Source organism: Thermobia domestica, chromosome 12 (genome assembly GCF_964235325.1).
Source record: "Thermobia domestica chromosome 12, izTheDome1.hap1.1, whole genome shotgun sequence".
NCBI lineage: Eukaryota > Metazoa > Arthropoda > Insecta > Zygentoma > Lepismatidae > Thermobia > Thermobia domestica.
In genome coordinates this window covers 177,709,774-177,727,349 of record NC_137465.1, presented here as the reverse complement: position 1 = coordinate 177,727,349, position 17,576 = coordinate 177,709,774, and the positions used below count along the sequence as shown (strand labels likewise).

At 37.5% G+C, this 17,576-nt stretch overlaps 1 protein-coding gene across 1 annotated transcript in view; it reads left to right on the top strand.

Annotated features, from left to right (window-relative positions):
• Nup107 (nuclear pore complex protein Nup107) overlaps nucleotides 1-17,576 on the top strand; it is an 87,007-nt gene that overhangs the window by 43,093 nt on the left and 26,338 nt on the right. The window contains exons 8-12 of the mRNA XM_081734442.1: nucleotides 5,131-5,229; nucleotides 7,266-7,465; nucleotides 9,792-10,031; nucleotides 12,296-12,563; nucleotides 14,476-14,672. Coding sequence (XP_081590568.1) covers nucleotides 5,131-5,229; nucleotides 7,266-7,465; nucleotides 9,792-10,031; nucleotides 12,296-12,563; nucleotides 14,476-14,672 — 1,004 coding nt within the window. The remainder of the gene's footprint in view (nucleotides 1-5,130; nucleotides 5,230-7,265; nucleotides 7,466-9,791; nucleotides 10,032-12,295; nucleotides 12,564-14,475; nucleotides 14,673-17,576) is intronic.

Genomic DNA, 17,576 nt, shown 5'->3' with positions numbered 1-17,576 from the left:
GGGTCTGGGGAGGATGACAAACATTTTTGTGGATCATCATCATGCACAACTTTGAAAACAAAATGATTCTTTAGGACACAATACATTCAACATGTTTGTAATGAGGTGACGCGTGGGAATAGATTTTGAATCGTGTAGTACAAGGCCATTGTTAAATTTGACAACGCTGTGAAATGGTGATAATGCTGCGTAGACGATGCCATTTCAGTTGCTATGCAGCATTGGTCAAGGGAGCAGCGCGCTTTTGCGATGAAAGCATATTACAAAAACAATGATGTTTGTGAAGCTACATGGCGTGAATTTCGGCGTAATTTTCAAATTTGCAGTCATGATATGGTTCCATCATCCCACGCTATGAAGAAATGAATGAAAAGATTTGAAGAAACGAGTTCAACATTGAATTTTAAACTTGAGGTCCAAGAGAAACGGTTCAAACTCCAGACGATTCAAGCAGTAAGTCCAGCAAAATCCGCAACGTTCTGCATGACGACATCTACATCATTAGAATTGTCGCGTGGAAGTTTGGTTAGAATATTTCATGAAGATTTAAAACTGCATCTATATAAGCTCCAGTCCATGAATTGAAGTACAGTGATTTCGACAATCGACATTATAACGAAGATTCAGATATCCTTTAAATGTGTGCGTGAACGTCTGATGAAGCGGATTTTTACTTAAATGGTCATATGAATAAACAACATTTTCGGTACTGGGCTGTCAACAATCCTCACTACTTATGCCAGATACCTAACACAGTGAAAAAGAGATAACTGTGATGTGCTGTATCAACGCAAGGAATAATTAGTCCATACTTGAATGAAGATGATCAAGGACAGTCAGTTTCTGTAACATCATAACCGTGCTTGAACATGGTAGAAATGTTTCTCTTGAATAAACTATAGAAGCATGCAGTAAATAAATCCACATGGTTTCAGCAACAGGAGGTACAGCGAAGATATCGATCGTCGCTTTACGATACCTTCTTTTATATATATATTAAGGAGTTATTTAAGGAATCGTGTGTTTGCTACTTGTCCTCGTTCATTGGATGAACTAAAGGCTGCGATATGTGAGGATATTGTCTGCGGTCGTACTGCAGGAAATAATGAGAAATGTTCATTCCCGAATGCAGGAATGTTAATATCTCAGATAGGTATGTAATTTAGAGAACGTTATTTTAGAAAAGTGAGTTGTGTTTTATTTTGTGCAAATGACACACATGTACCTTTTTATCTCCAAAATTTATTATATACGAGGTATGGCTTAAAAAAAAAAAAAAAGAACGGATTGATTTAGCTACCAGCAAACAACGTGTACATGAAGATAAAGCAATGCATGATTCTATAGCATGATACCTTGCCTACTGAATGACGGACTGCCCTGGATGCAGGTCAATCAGTTTTGCTGTGGTCTTTGTACAAAGCGGAACGTACGTCTGTGCTCCGTCGGAAAAATGCTAATGTGAAGTTTGTGTGCAAGCTGGGAAAATCCACAACAGAAACGTATGAGATGTTAAAATCAGTGTACGGAGATTATTGTTTATCACGCATACAAGTGTTTGAACGTTTTAAAGAGGGGCGGGAAATAATAATGACCCGCGTCCAGGACGACCTTGCACGTCGAGATCAAAAACGAACATTAAAAAACTGAGTGACGTGATTCGGGAAGATCGTCAATTGAGCATTAGAGCTGTTGCTGGCATCACAGGAATAGACAAAGAAAGTGTTCGTCAAATTTTACATGAGAATTTGAACATGAGTAAAGTGTGTTCAAAATTGGTGCCAAGAAATCTGACATTGGAACAGAACGAAGCTCGAGCGAACATTTATACTGACATTTTGACAAACATTGAAAAGGATCCTACATTCTTAGACAAAGTGATTACGTGTGATGAATCGTGGTTTTTCATGTATGATCCTGAAACAAAGCGCCAATCAATGCATTGGAAGAGCCCGAGTTCTCCTCGCCGGAAGAAAGTTCGAATGAGCGAGTCGAAATTCAAAGCCATGATGATTGTTTTTTTCGACATCCGTGGGATCGTGTACGTTCATTGGGTACCCGAGGGTCAAATTGTAAACCAATAGTATTATCTTGATGTTCTGACAACCCTTCGTGAGCGAGTAAGAAGACGACGACCTGATTTGTGGCAAACGAAGTCATGGATTCTGCTCTAAGACAATTCTCCTGTCCATACGGCCCTATCAGTTAAGACATTTTTTAGCTAAACATGGCATTCCAGTGTTAGATTACCCGCCATATTCGCCGGATCTTGCTCCGTGTGATTTTTATTCCCCACTGTGAAGTCAGCCTTGAAAGGAGCCAGATTTGAGTCAGTAGAAACTGAAAAGAAAAGCGACATATGTCATGAACATGATTTTTAAAAAATGACTGGCAACACTGCTTCCAGCAATGGAAGAATCGTATGGAACGATGTAAGGATCGTGAAGGGGAGTACTTTGAAGGTGATGGAGTTCCCATTGTGCAAATATCCAATAAAAGATTTTGTAGCATCAGTCCGGTTTTTTTCTAGCCACATCTCATATATATATATTGCGGTTACACCATGTGTTATTTATGATTTACATAGAACAGGACGTACGCGAGAGGTATCATAGCATAGCAATAACCAACTTTCTGAGTAATCTAGACATCGAGAATTTCGTACATCAATATTCATGATTAATCTTTTCTGTTGAAATGAAAGAACAAGATATGTGCGGGAATGTTTTAAATGTAATTCTTAGTTCAGTCGTGTCTATTTGAAACTTCCCAAGTACTGACTCGTGACTAGGCATTGACAGATATGAAACATACCTTCAGATTAATTGATGTAGAGTGTCGATGATTAATGTACATTACTAGTAACAAGGTGTTCCTCCTGGTAAGTCTTCGTCGCTACACTCCTGACGTTGGAAAAGCCAAGTAGTTCTGATGCTCGACTCGAGCTGAGGTTATGGAACTTCCTGTATTCGTGGTGGAATACGTAAGGACGTGTATCTGTGAATCCACTTCTGTCATCATATTTACCAATGCATGATCTTACACGTTGACTTGCGAAAGCTAGCTGACTTGGCAACGACTTATATATATCAGGAATGCAAATAATCACTCGGCTAGGGTGAGTGGGTAATAGGTGCGGGCGAGTATTTAATATCACACCGAAGGTAAGTATATGATTTATCTTGTGGGATGTGAGCTAGTAGATTTTTCTTGGGCTAGTAAAATTTTGTTGCTTCTTTGCGCATATATACAGGGGCTGTACAAAAAAAAATCTAAAACGTTTGCAAAAGTGTGAAAATCATACCTAGGGGCCTTCTTTTGCGTCCAAAACAGGTTGGATCCGACGTGGAATGAAAGTAATGGAAGTATACTGCTCCTGAATCGTGGTGTGTGGAATTTTGTACCATTGTTCCTCCAAAACATGCTCCAGTTCCTTAAGGGATGCTGGTGGAGGGTAATGAGACCGAACACGCCTTTCTAATTCAGACCACAATGGCTCAATGATGTTCAGATCTGGGATTGTGTTACCCAGGAAGTATGATAGCTCCTGGTCATGCTCCTAAAACCATGATTTCACAGTTTTTGCAGCGTGACAGGGTGCTAAATCATCTTGGTAGATGTCATCACCATCAGGGAACAATATTTGGGCGATCGATAGAACCTGGTCCCCCAAAATGGCCTGATACGCCTTAGGATTCATCATTCCATGCAGGGCTATGATGGGACCTGCGGAAAACCACAATATGACTGCCCATACTGTAACAGAACCACCCGCATGCTTTACAGTTGGAAGCAGACAGTCTGTATCATAGGCCTGCGACGGTGTTCTCCATACGTAAACACGACCGGTTGTTGGAAACAAGGTGAAGGTCGATTCATCGGACTACATTACATGTTTCCACTGCTCATGAGTCCACGCTTTCTGGTCCTTGCACCACTAGATAACGCCTCTTCGCATTTACTGCTGTGACCAGGGGTTTGGCGATAGCGGCCCTGTCATGAAGTTTCATTTTATGAAGTTCCCGTCGCACTGTTTTCGATGAAACCGGATTCTGTAGACCCGTATTGAGTTCAGACGTAATTTTCATTGCAGTGGTCTTCTTTTTAGCTGCTACAATCCGTTTTAATGCCCTCCGGTCCCTATCTGACAGGATTGTCTTTCGACCACTGTTGTGCTTTGCAGACGTCATTTCCCATGAATTGTGTATGTCCTCGTGACATTGGACACAGTGACTTTCGATACCCCCACAATGTTCGCTACTGTTGCCACTGAAGCTTCAACCAGACGGGCACCAACGATCATGCCTCTTTGGAAGTCTGTCAGGTCGCCCATTTAATCGTACAACTTTCACACCACGACACTCACAGGTGAACTGGTTACTGCTGACGGAAGAGGAAGGTCCACATGACACATTGAAAACAAAAAAAAACAATCGGCAACCGCAACACGTGTTGTACAGTGTAGGGCCAAACTTACGTGTCCTGTATGAAGTGTTTTTAGATTTTTTGTCCATCCCCTATATATATATATATATATATATATATATATATATATATATATATATATATATATATATATATAAAATATTACTGTGCATTACGGCATTTTCAAAATTTCCCACTTCCGCGCTTCATCTGTAAAGTTGGAGTGTCATATGTAACATGTCATCGCATTCTAGCGAAGCTTTTTTTGTAACGACGATCAACGATACCATCGGATTAAGGTTTAAAAAAAAAAAAGTCCCACATCTACTCTACTCCATTTGGCGATTTCTGCCGCTCCCTTAATATGAAACTCTAGTTGAAATGGTGACGTTTTAACTCAATCGAAGAGAGCCAAACTAAATTGGAATCGTTCTTGACCACACTATAGCCAGCAGACTTCTACCAGTGTTTCTAGCTATCACTGGAATCGTTGCAAGCAGGCACTTTGAAAATGACGGTAGATCCGCGCGTTTCGATGGTGTTGATTCCATCTTAAACTGTAGGTCCACATGCCGTGTAGCTTTGATGTTAAAAAGGGACATTAAATTTGAACAAGCAATAATAGATAGAGTGGTTTGAATGTAAATCTAATTAAAACAGTTATAGTCTAAGCTTATCCTTGTTTTATGTGTATTATTTTTTCAGAATAAGGTCATTCCTTATAGCAGTAGTCGGACAGTAGTGGAGAAAATGGATCCTGATGCACCCTTGAGGGAGAATAAGCCTTTACACGATTTGGATCAAGTAAGTTAGTTTGTCACTATTTCGCTATGAAAGATAAATATGTAGTTTGTCACTATTTCCCTGTGAAAGATAAATATGTAGGGTAACATTGTTTAGTGAATATACTGCTCATTTCATATGATCAAACAAACCATCGACATTAGATGTATCATAAACAAATAAATTCGTACCATCAGTCCTGTAACTTAAACTTGTAGTGCAGCTTGTTTGCATTCAGTTGCGTGCTACAGCCATTTATTGACAAAAAGAAAGAAGAGGAAAGGATGAGATCATTTTCGTTTAACACATAGAGAACATCAAAATCGATGTAACCATCTTCAATTCCAAACTAAACAAAATTTGCACGACATGTGAAGTTCGTTCGCGTTCTAGCAAACCTGAAATTTTTATTATTTCATCACTGAAACTTTCTTCAATGTATTTGAAGAAACGTTAAATTACGCAAGAGTACTGGGACATTGCTGTACTTACTTCATATTTCTCCTAATATTTTAGGTGATTTCTTGAATGAGTTGAATGAATATATAATTACTTTTAGCTCTCACATTACTGCCTCTGAGTTAATTAAAACTGAGAAAATTTCTAGTTAACAACCCACTATTATGTCTTGTAGCTAAAGGAGACAAAATAAATGTAAATCAATGATAAACTCAATTAAATCTATTAAGTTTGCTACGTTTAGAATTTGGTCTCTTGCTTCACTTCACATACACCAGTGCAATAATCTTTTTTACTCTTTAAGTTTATAGTAATTCATATACTTTTTGCGGAATGGAAGTGGCCAATATATGTTCTGTTAATAATTGATAGGCAGGGACGTACGCAGAAATTTATTTCGGGAGGAATCTAAAGCGTTTCGGGGGATCCAAATACAATTTGAGGCTAAATTATACGAAAATTTCTAAAATTGCCCCTAAAAGTAGACTACATTTACAAAAAATCGGGATTTTGGGGGGGGGGTCCCGAACCCCAGAACCCACCCCCTGCGTACGCCCCTGTTGATAGGATAGTTAAGTTATTGGAAGTAAATTAAATGCAATCTTTTAGTTTAAAGTCCCACGTTTATGCCCTTTAGGCTAAGAGAGACGGATGATTAAGATGGTAGAAGAATTGGTGGAATGAGAATTTGGGAGGAAACGGAAGTACCCGCGAAAACCCACGGACACGATGTTGTCTATCACAAACTTAACTTGGCCAGGAATCGAACCAAGAACCCAGCGCACCAAAGGTAAGAGCTCTACCATTGAATCACCTGCCTTCAAGTTATTGGAAGTCCCTCTAGAAAACTTACACATATACGTGTTTGTGTACCACAAAGCCCGTATGTCTAGGGTCGAATTACGCGATTCTGTACAGTAGAAAGAGGCACGGTGGGTCAGCTGGAGAGCGCTAACCTCTGGTGCGTGGGTTCCCTGGTTCGATCCCCGACCAAGAAAGCTTGTGGTGGACAACATCGTGTCCGTGGGTTTTCTCGGGGTACTCCCGTTTCCTCCCAGTTTCTCATTCCGCCAATTCTTTCATCATCATTCACTTGACTTAATCATCCATCTCCCTTAGCCTACCAGGCATAATCATGGGACGTTATATCTTATCTCTCTGCACAATAGAAGTTAAATTCCAACCATTCCATTGCCGTACGAAACTGTTTGAAACGTATTCATTTATGTTGAATAAATAGAATGTTCAGGAATGTGAGAATACGGCAGTACTTCGAAAACATTCACGCAACTGTCACAATCAGTATTTCCCGAATCAGTAATAAATATCGGTAAGAAGAATATGAAAATAACCTCAATAACCTAAACAAACTAAGTGTCGATGAACTGTAATATGATATGGATAAACAGAGAATATTTAGGTAGATAAAATATAATTTATTGTTATTGAAATAAATACTGATAGAAAATAATATTTTGAAATTTGATTTTTTCATGATTCAGATTAGGAAGGAATTAGAACTTTAGCCTATGTGAAATTTTGTAAATATCTTCATGGTCAGCTTGCATTACCATTATTATTATTATAATTCTTTTCAGGAAGATGAAGCAAGATTGATGCGGCAGTTGTTTATTTTAATACGATGTGGTTCGTTAGAAAATGCTGAAGAGTTATGTGTTCATTGTGGCCAGCCGTGGCGAGCAGCTACATTGGAAGGTTGGCGTTTATATCACGATCCTAATTTAGAAGGAGAAATTAATGCAGACAAGAAAAAACCTGTTGAAGGGAATCCTAATAGGTGAGTATATTGCATTACTCAGTCTAGAGTAGGCTTGAAATACCAGTCATTACAGTTTAACAATTTGCACTACATTACATATCGACTACTCAGTTTAAATTACAAGTTGGCTATTCTGTATGGTGTCTCGATATTGCAATATGTACATATAATATTCATATCATAGTGGTTTTGCAATTCCTCAGACGTCCTGTCGCAAGAAATAGGGAGCGTGGTGGCTTAGTACAAGACTTTCAAACGATGCAAATTCAATACTCAAACTTGAAATAGTACATCTGTAACTACTTGAATAGAGAAATAAGATGAAAGATAGAACCAATTTCTTGGACGCTTAATCCATATCAAAAAGCCATTACTCACCATCTCTTAAGGGACATTAATATTGAAACTGGAAATGTTATTTGATGTCTGTCACTTGTAGTAGCAATAGAGGAATAAAATCAGAGGTGAAACTTATTCTTGCGGTTTTGAATCCATATCAAAAACTGCTTGTCCCTATTTATTTCCGTTTCACCTATTACGTGATCAATGTTATACTGAAATCATAAATTTTCACCACTTCCGCTTTGTACAGATCGATGAAAGTAGAGACAAAATTCCTTCAGACGCTGAATTTGTCAAAAGAAGCACTTTTCGATATATCTTACAGTTTTTCCATTATGAAAATAAATATTGAAACCGGAAATACTAGTAAATTTCAACCACTTTTGATTTTGGTAGACTGTTGCGAGTGGTCGTGGTATATTGTGTTGAGACGCTCAATCGGTTGCAACAAAACGCTTCTCGCTATCTGTTATATATATATATATATATATATATATAATATTAAATGAAAACCAACATTGAAACCAGGAACAGTTGATTTCTACTACTTCCGGTTTGAATAAAGAGTTACCGGAGGAGATAGAACTTATTATTGCGAACGTTAATCAGTAGGTCCCGTCTCATATAGCCTCGCTGCTAAAAGGGACGTTAAACTCAGAATCAATTCAGCTATTATTGGGACTCTGAATCGATTGCAAAGGGAAAGAAATCGATATCTTTTACAGATTTTGTACTATGGAAATCAGTATTGAAACTAAAAGTACTATAATGCGTTCAGTAAGAGAACGTCTCTGACAGCTCACAGTGACATTGCCAGTATTCGCGTGTCAAAGTTTTTTTCGGTGCAACTGTAGTGGCAATTTAATTAATGGTATAAGACAGTGTGATCGTGGTTGGTAACACTGGTATCAAAGTAGGGGCTGCTATGTCCCACCGCATGTGGTAAGAAACGTCAGAGACCATCTCTTGTTGGCTGTGCTATAGTAAATGTCAACCACTTCACGTTATCTATTACCATTTTTGTTTTTTGGCGCCCAATGTTGATACCGGAAACAGTTGATTTCTACCACTTTCGGTTGTAATAGTGTTAACGGAGGAAATGGAATCTGTTCTTTGGATCCTGAGTCGATTGAAAAAAAAATCGATATTTTTCCCTTTTTTTCCTCTATGGAAATCAGTATTAAAACTGAAGGAATTAGTAAATTTTAGTCTCTTACAGTTTCAGTTGAGAGTTGCTGGTGGTAATGGTATGTTCTCTTGATACGCTAAATCGATTGCGAAAAACCACTTGTCGGTATCTGTTACTTTTTTTCTTCTATGGCGATAAACGTTAAAGCGGAAATGATTAATTTAAACCACTTTGTTTGAATAGAGGGTTAATGGAGGAGATGGAATTTATTCTTGGAACTGAATCGATTTCAAAAGAACAATTCTTCAGCCGTCCTGTAAGACTTCCAATACTTGTGCGTAGCATACTTTGGAAATTTAAAAAGAAAGAAGAAAAAACAAATCAAATGTAAATATAAAAAAAAAAAGGATTGTTTGAGTTTTACGTAGAAACGAATGATCATGGAAGGAATTGATAGAAAGAGAACGTAGAAGTAAACGAGAGAATCCCCCCTCCCCAAAAAAAAGACACGACCAACATAAATTCATACAGTATGGAATCGAACCAGATATCTCTCGTAGAGCGCTCACCTCTGCTACCTAGTCACGATGACCCTATTTCTTCAATTGTACTTAATATCGTCATATTACAAGCCAATGCGCGATTCGACTTACATGGTATTTCCATCTACAGGTATATATGCATACCTACTGTTTTATTTTAAAATAATTTGAATTGGCAGAGCTATTTCTGATTTGTAAATAAACATAATAATAAAGACTATGTTGTTCAAAACTTCGTTATGCAAGATATTTCTGTGCTTTAACATGTCTTCATTTTATGATGATGGTAATATAAATTTGTCCTATAATAAAACTTCTCTGTCTTTTTTAGGGATATATGGAAGTTAGTGGCGTGGAGGTTAACTGAAGATGAACACCTATCATTGTATACTCGTGCCACATATGCTGCTCTATGTGGTAATTTAAAGGTTTTACAACAGGCGTGTCAAACGTGGCATGACTTGTTGTGGGCGTATCTCCGAGTCCTTGTGGATATTAAAGTAGAGACAGAGATAAGAGCTAGTACACTACGATCATATCAGGAACTTCCCCAGTCATATTGGAATAATAAGTAAGTTTTGTTTTTCTTTCTCGTTGACGTAATAAGTTACTTGTTGGTTAACAATGTTGTTGTAATTGTTGAGAATGAATATTTCCTACAATCGTGGGTTATGAATATATTAAATCCTTTTATACCAGAAAAAAGTAAGTTGGCCGTCAGGTTCATATACCATCTTATGATTCACTTGATGGGGCTTCGGGAAAACCTAGAAAAGCAGCCAGCATAACCGACTATAGAATTAGAATTCGAACCAGGGACTTGTAAATGCAAAGCGAGAATAAGAGTTGTTAAGCTATGCTCGCTTGGTTTGTCCTCCTAGTAACATTAGGGTGCCTATTGGTTTTCGAGTGACGAAATAATCAGAAATGAAATAAAAATAATTTTCCCCCTAGACTGATAAATTTGTCACCCATATAGAAGACAAATCGAATAAGTTGGGAGTCAAATAAATGAACTCTGTTGGAACCGAACAGAAAGGTTAGGCCAAATGTAAGAGAAAGGTGTTAAAAATTTTAACAAAGTAGAAATAACCAAATGCTAAAAAACGAAACTGACATTGGCACTTGTTCTTATAAGAACTGCTACAAAACTGCACATGGAAGATCTGAGTGGCGTATTAATATTTTTAGAGACTATTATTTTTTGAGAGATTTTTGTCTTACAGGAATGTTCTGTTTGGTAGGGAACGAATAAGAAGTTGCCTTTCGTGGCGAAATACGCTAATCACATGCAAGTAAAACTTCATGTATATTTCAGAACAAGGGATTGAATAGTCAGCCTATGGAAAAGTCACGAAATCACATATCTGAATTCTGGTAGATCCTTAGTATGTGTAATAGGTGGGAATGGAGTGTTAGCGTTTTGTATCCCAACCAAGAGGTCCCAAATTCAGAGTTTGTGAAAAAATGGAGACGGGACTTTTTTTTAACTAAAAAAAAATAATACCTGTAGTTTCATTGATTGAACTTATTCTTTCATATAGACCAGAACATTTCTTGCTTAGTCTACTATTACTACTAATTCAGGTTGCCAGAGCAACCACGTGGATTCCCATTACTACACGTTTTACTATATCCGAGGCCAACCTTAATTATCACAATGTTGTTTTCCTTCCGAGATTCCATTCCGTGGTTTTCTAACACTCGATTACGTTAGCCTGAAAGGTAGTGTGACCATCACCATTATTCACTCACGAGCACAATCCGGTACACTCCACCATAGTGGACTGGAAGGATCAACTCAGATTTGATCTAGGATCGATGACTGATATAGATCCTTCTTAACCTCGACAGAGGGTGATCACTGCGTGATTCATAGATGTCACCTCTACGTCTCGTCCTACGAACGGACGGTTGTCGAATCTATAGGTCTTTGATAATAACTTGCCCTTCCTAAGGGAAAGTCTACCAGAAAAAGACTGTTCCTAACGTTTTGAACTCAAATGAAAGAAAAAAAATTAATAAAATATTGTCGAATTTAGTTTTCCTAAAGCATCTGTAGCAACAATTCAGAGCATCGGATTGCCTATCAGAGGAACAGTCTCACCCAATATATGTAATCCCTTTGCTTATTTTTGTACACTGTTACCTTTTGCATTCATTTCCAGTTTTCAAAATTTGATACTTTCGTAATTCGCTAGCAATTCTTTCTATTTATCGCATACACATTAATTTCTTTATCGTTATACTTTCTTTAGTAAATTCTTGCCTTCTTAAAAATAATTTGTTCGAATGACCTTCTATTGTTCTCAAAACGTGAGGTGCGATAACAGGAATTTGCTTACAGAATATGCTGGCGAATGTTTGTAATTGTAACAAATTTGAAATCTCAAACTAATCATTTCAGACGCTCGATCATACAAAAAATGAGATCGTGGATTACGCTTTCCTTTCATTTGCTAATACATGAATGCATAAAGGACTTATAAGGACCCGATAGGGAGATCTATTGAAACAGTTTGGTAATTTAATTTTACAATGGTTCCTAAGGCTGTGAAAACATGACCTTTTCGAAAGAGTTTGGTAGTTTTTTGTAAAACATACAATAGCCAATGTGCACTGTGTTCAATGTAGTCGAAGTTACTATTATTCGTTATTTTATTTTTTAAACATGATTGTATTAAAGATTGTGTTATTCTCCTGTACACTCACAATCTTTTTTTAAACACTGTATTCAAAAATGGAGCCTCTAATACGTATGTTCATTGAATATAGTTAGTTCTATTGTGGTTGTGCAGTGTGACTTTAATATTTGTTTATTTATGTATTTTTCAGGCTTACACTAGAACAGGTATTCGCAGAGCTAGCTTCTTCTAAAGAGCCACGCATACAAGAAGAGGCAGGTGTGCCGTATCATGTGGTACAAAAATATTTAATACTAAATGACTTGGCTACGTTAATGGATAATATTAAAGATTGGTTAAACGCAAGAAATTCGTCACAGTTGTTAAGGTTTCTTGCCCATCTTGTTTTGTTTTTACGTCAAATAGGCCGAGTTGAAAAAGAAGAAATTGGGAATGCTGTTCTCGAGGCGTATGTTAAGGTAATTTTAGTTTGAGTTATGCTTGGAGTTGGTAATTTCAGGAATTCTGTGGCCCAGAAGTAGTTCATCGACTTAGGAACAGTTTGGCACTTCCTTCATGATATGCCAAGTTAATCCAGTAAAGATCGTATGTAGCGCATTTCTGTGCTAGCAATCTCTCTCCCGGCTTATATTTGTCCTTATCTTGTATCCATATGATATGGAGTGACGCTTATCTATTGTGATGTTCCGCGTTTACTAGTAGTTCACACTTTGTCATTTTTTTGTTTGTTTGTTACCAAATATTTTTCTCAAATTTTGTTTCCGAAGACATGGTCTACATTTTTCTGTGTAAGCGCCTAACGTTTGCACCGTATAGTGCAACAGGCAGTTTACGTTTGATAGATGACCTCTTATTAATTTCGTCTATAATAGCCGCGACAACATTTAGTTTTCATGGATGGTAGATGAAATTCGTTTTTGCTCTTTTTAGTTATTTAAGGAAAGAAAACGCTTTGAGGTATACCAAGAAGTCTACACTTCTATAGGTTAATGTGTTTTTCATCATTCATGTGATTTTTCTTTTTAAAAATAGCAATCACGAGGATTGTATGTGTAGCACGCAATCGAGGAAACGCATCCGACCAAACGTAACATCACAGTGGTAGCTTTTAACGAGCTTCGTATGAAATGTCTGGTGTTACAGATCGTTGGTTCCTGAGTTGGGGTCATCAATTTAAAATAATAATAATAATAATAATAATAATAATAATAATAATAATAATAATAATAATAATAATAATAATAATAATAATAATAATAATAATAATAATAATAATGGTATCTGCTTACAACAAAAATACATGAAACAAAGCTGTTACTAATGATAGAGATACAGCAAATTAAAGATTTGACATATATCATATACAGGGTGTTTCAAAACAACACAGACAACATTTTGGAGGTGTTTCCTGACACCAAGGTAAGACAAAAAGTATAGACTGGCCTGGGTGCACAAATGCATCCTTTTGGAGTTACAGGCTGCCGAAAACATTAATAATAATAATAATAATAATAATAATAATAATAATAATAATAATAATAATAATAATAATAATAATAATAATAATAAAAACATTAAAGGTCCATAACTCAAATGCTATGGGACCTACCGTAGTTGGGTCAAGATTTTACTTAGGAACTACTTTGTGCCCTATCCAAATATCATGTTTCAGAATCCTGCGATATTCACGCAACAATTTTTATAGAGGGGCTTTGGCTATTGGCATATAATTTGAAGTACTCACCAACTACCCCTATAAAAATGCTGTGGAAGTAGCGCAGGATTCTGAAACGTGGATATTTGGATAGGGCACATACTAGTTCCTAAGTAAAATCGTGACCCGACTACGGTGGATCCCATAGTATTGGACCTATGTAACTTTAAAGTTCATTTTTTCATGTTTTCGGCATCCTATAACTCCGAAATGACGAATTTCTCCACCCAGGTTGGTCTATACTTTTGTCTTATCTTGGTGTCAAGAATCACCTCCCAAACGTTGTGGGTTTCAGTAGAGAACGCACTAATAACCACTACTCTCACCTAAGTGTGTACATTTATTCATCTACAGACTATTAGTATCTCCATCTTTATTAATTCCTCTATATAGTAATTCAGTTTAGTATATACATTAATAGTAGTCAAAATATTCTCATCCTTTATTGCATACAGGAAACAGACTATATAGAAGTACGATATCTTTATCATGTAACAGAACTGAGTTAGACCGCTAGTTTCATTAATCAATTGATTTATACATGTTGGAGCAGTACAGTAATTCAGTTAATCTCAGTTTCTTAAATTATGCATTTTTGTATTGTGTAGGAATTTTTTGGTATTATTATTAATTCTGGTAGTTTTCCGTGCTCTTAGGTTCTGATTGAAATGAATGAGGCATCGTTAGTTCCGTTTTACCTGGCGACACTACCTCAGGATAAACAAGTTAGCTGGTGTGCATACTTTTTACAAAATATCAGTGATTTAGGAAAAAAGAGAACTTGTTTAGACTTAGTAAAACAAGCTGGATTAGATGTTGATGAAGTGACAAAAAGAGTCGTTGAAAATATCAGGTATGTGTTTATTTTTTTTCTAAGATTTTGATTTTACACAGAATTGTTTGATTATACATTCTTGTTCTTTGTTATATTCCTAATAGAAACAAACTTTAAAGTATAATGAAAAATGAACAGCGTATCTGTCATCGATGCATTGTCGAAAATTTCTATTATTAATGTTCCAAGATGGAACATTAACAGAAAAAATTGGAATATTTTAAAGATCGACAACCAAAAACCGTTTTGATGTGCCATTGGAGTCCTATTCTGATTATTATTTTTCTTCTGTTAATTCAGCAACTGATCTGTTGCTATCATCTGCCAGTAATTAAAGATAGAGACTTCGCTTCTAATGATTTTTCATTTTATTTACCTTAATCTTTTTCTAAGAAAACATTAATATCAGAGCCACTGTTTTAACTATTGGTGATCACCAATACACTGGCTTAAAACTAAATTATATACAAATAAAACAATGTAAGACGCAACTATCAGGTTTATAAAGTCGCTTTGGAGGTCAAAACTGGGAACACATGTATTGTGATTTGAAAATAATATGAAACCATACATGCATCATTTTGTTTGATAATCTGCCGTTTCTGGGTAAAAAAGAAATTAACACATGGTTTCCACAAACCTTTTTCGAAGCCAACTTCGGTTGTGCAGACTGAAACAAATGATAGTCTAACGGTGACAGGTCCGGGTTATACGGTGGGTGTGTTTAACCTTCTTTATTGACAGTTTCAGCTGTTTCTTTTGAATTGCTAGGTGAACTCGCGCTAATTGTCGACAGTAGAAATACCGAATATATCGTTCGGCCCGGAGGCAGCAACTTATCATACCCGATGCCCTTCCAATCCCACCAAACGCACGGTATAACCTTCCTGGGCGTCAGTGTGGGCTTTGTTAAAGACTGTGGAACAACTTGCTTCGACCGCGATCTTTTTTTTGCATATTGTTGTTGTAAGTTATCCACTTTCCGTCACTCGTAATCAACCGCTTTAGTATATTCGCAAATGGATGTTCGATCGAGTAAATGTTTTTGAGTCAGATGATGCGGCACCCAAACATCAAGCTTCTTTTTGTAGCCATCTTTCTTCAAATGGTTTAACATTGTTTGTTGATGGATGTTTAGATCATTTGCAATGTCATGACTGCTTATATGTCGATCTTCGTCGATTTTTACCGGAATATCATCTACTTTTGCTGGGATTGATCGCCCACTACGAGGAGTACCTTGAACATCGAAATTTTTTGAACGAAAGTGACTGAACCATTTTTTGACTTGCTTTTGTTTGTCCATAAACAATAACAAATTTCTTCACGGCCCTGCGCAGCATTCGCGCCTTCATCGAATTAAAATTATGTTTGATTATAAGAATTCCAAACTTTTGCACATCTACTAGCTTCAACTGTCAGCTGTCAGATGGCATTAGGGCTGAGCAGCTGCGACACGTGCCCTGGGATTTGGGACACTAATGTCATCTCTTGCGCAAAAGGCTCATTACCAGGGTGTCTATCGGTCACGAAAAAGTCACGAAATCAGAAAACGGTCATGAAAGTCAAGAAAAAGTCACGAAATTTAGTTTTTGGGTCACGATTTTTTGTTATCTGTACTAATATATTTGGTCTAGGAATTAATTCGTGCGGGTGGACAAGAGATGGCGCAACGAACGGAGCGTCCCACAGTTCCGTGTATCCACACATGTGTTGCAAACCCCTATCATCGCGTATCGTTCGTAGTATAGGGCAGTGGATTAAAGCGTCAACAACACCAGTTTGTAGTTAAGTGAACATGGCGCAATTTGTGCCTGATAAAGTGTTTTTGCGGGGTGTCCTGCTGCATTACTTTAACATGCAGAAAAGTGCGACTGAAAGTCATCGTATTTTGGTGGAAGTGTATGGTGACCATGCTCTAGCTGAGCGAACGTGTCAGAAGTGGTTTGCACGGTTTAGAAGTGGTGATTTCGTCTTGGCAGACCAAGAGCGAGCTGGACAGCCAAAAAAATTTCAAGACGAAGAATTGACAGCATTGCTCGAGCAGGATTCGTGTCAAACGCAGGAACAACTTGCAGCAGCATTAGGCGTTGATCAAACAACAGTCTCCAAACGCTTGAAAGCCATGGGAATGATTCAAAAGATGTCACATTGGGTTCCACATGAATTGAAAGACAGAGACGTTGAAAGACGAAAAACCATTTGCGAATTGCTGCTTCAACGACAGAGCAGAAAGGGGTTTCTGCATCGAATTATTACGGGTGATGAGAAGTGGATCCATTACGAGAACCCTAAACGAAAAAAGGCCTGAGTGAAACCAGGTGAACCAGGTCCATCACAACCAAAACGAGATATTCACTGTGCAAAGGTTATGCTGTGCATATGGTGGGATATGAAAGGTGTGGTGTACTATGAGCTGCTGCAACCGGGTGAAACTATGAATGGAGAACGTTATCGACGACAATTAATGCGTTTGAAGCAAGCTCTGGCCAGAACACGACCAGAATGGGAGAACAGACATGATAAACTTATTGTTCAACATGATAACGCTCGCCCACATGTCGCAAAACCGGTCAAAACCTATTTAGAAAATGTCGGATGGGAAGTTTTACCCCACCCGCCGTATTCACCAGACGTTGCTCCTTCGTACTACTACTTGTTCGATTGCATGAAGAACGATTTGATTGGACAGCGGTTTACTTCTTCAGAAGATATCGAAACATGGGTCTCTGACTGGATCGCTTCCAAGGATGAGGACTTCTTTCGCCACGGAATCCGTACATTGCCTGACAGATGGGCGAAAGTGGTGGCTAGCGATGGACAATATTTTTCTTAAGGTATTTATGTATTTTGTGTTTGTACTACAGCTTCAATGTGTGCGTACCAACCGCACGAATTAATTCCTAGACCAAATAATTACAG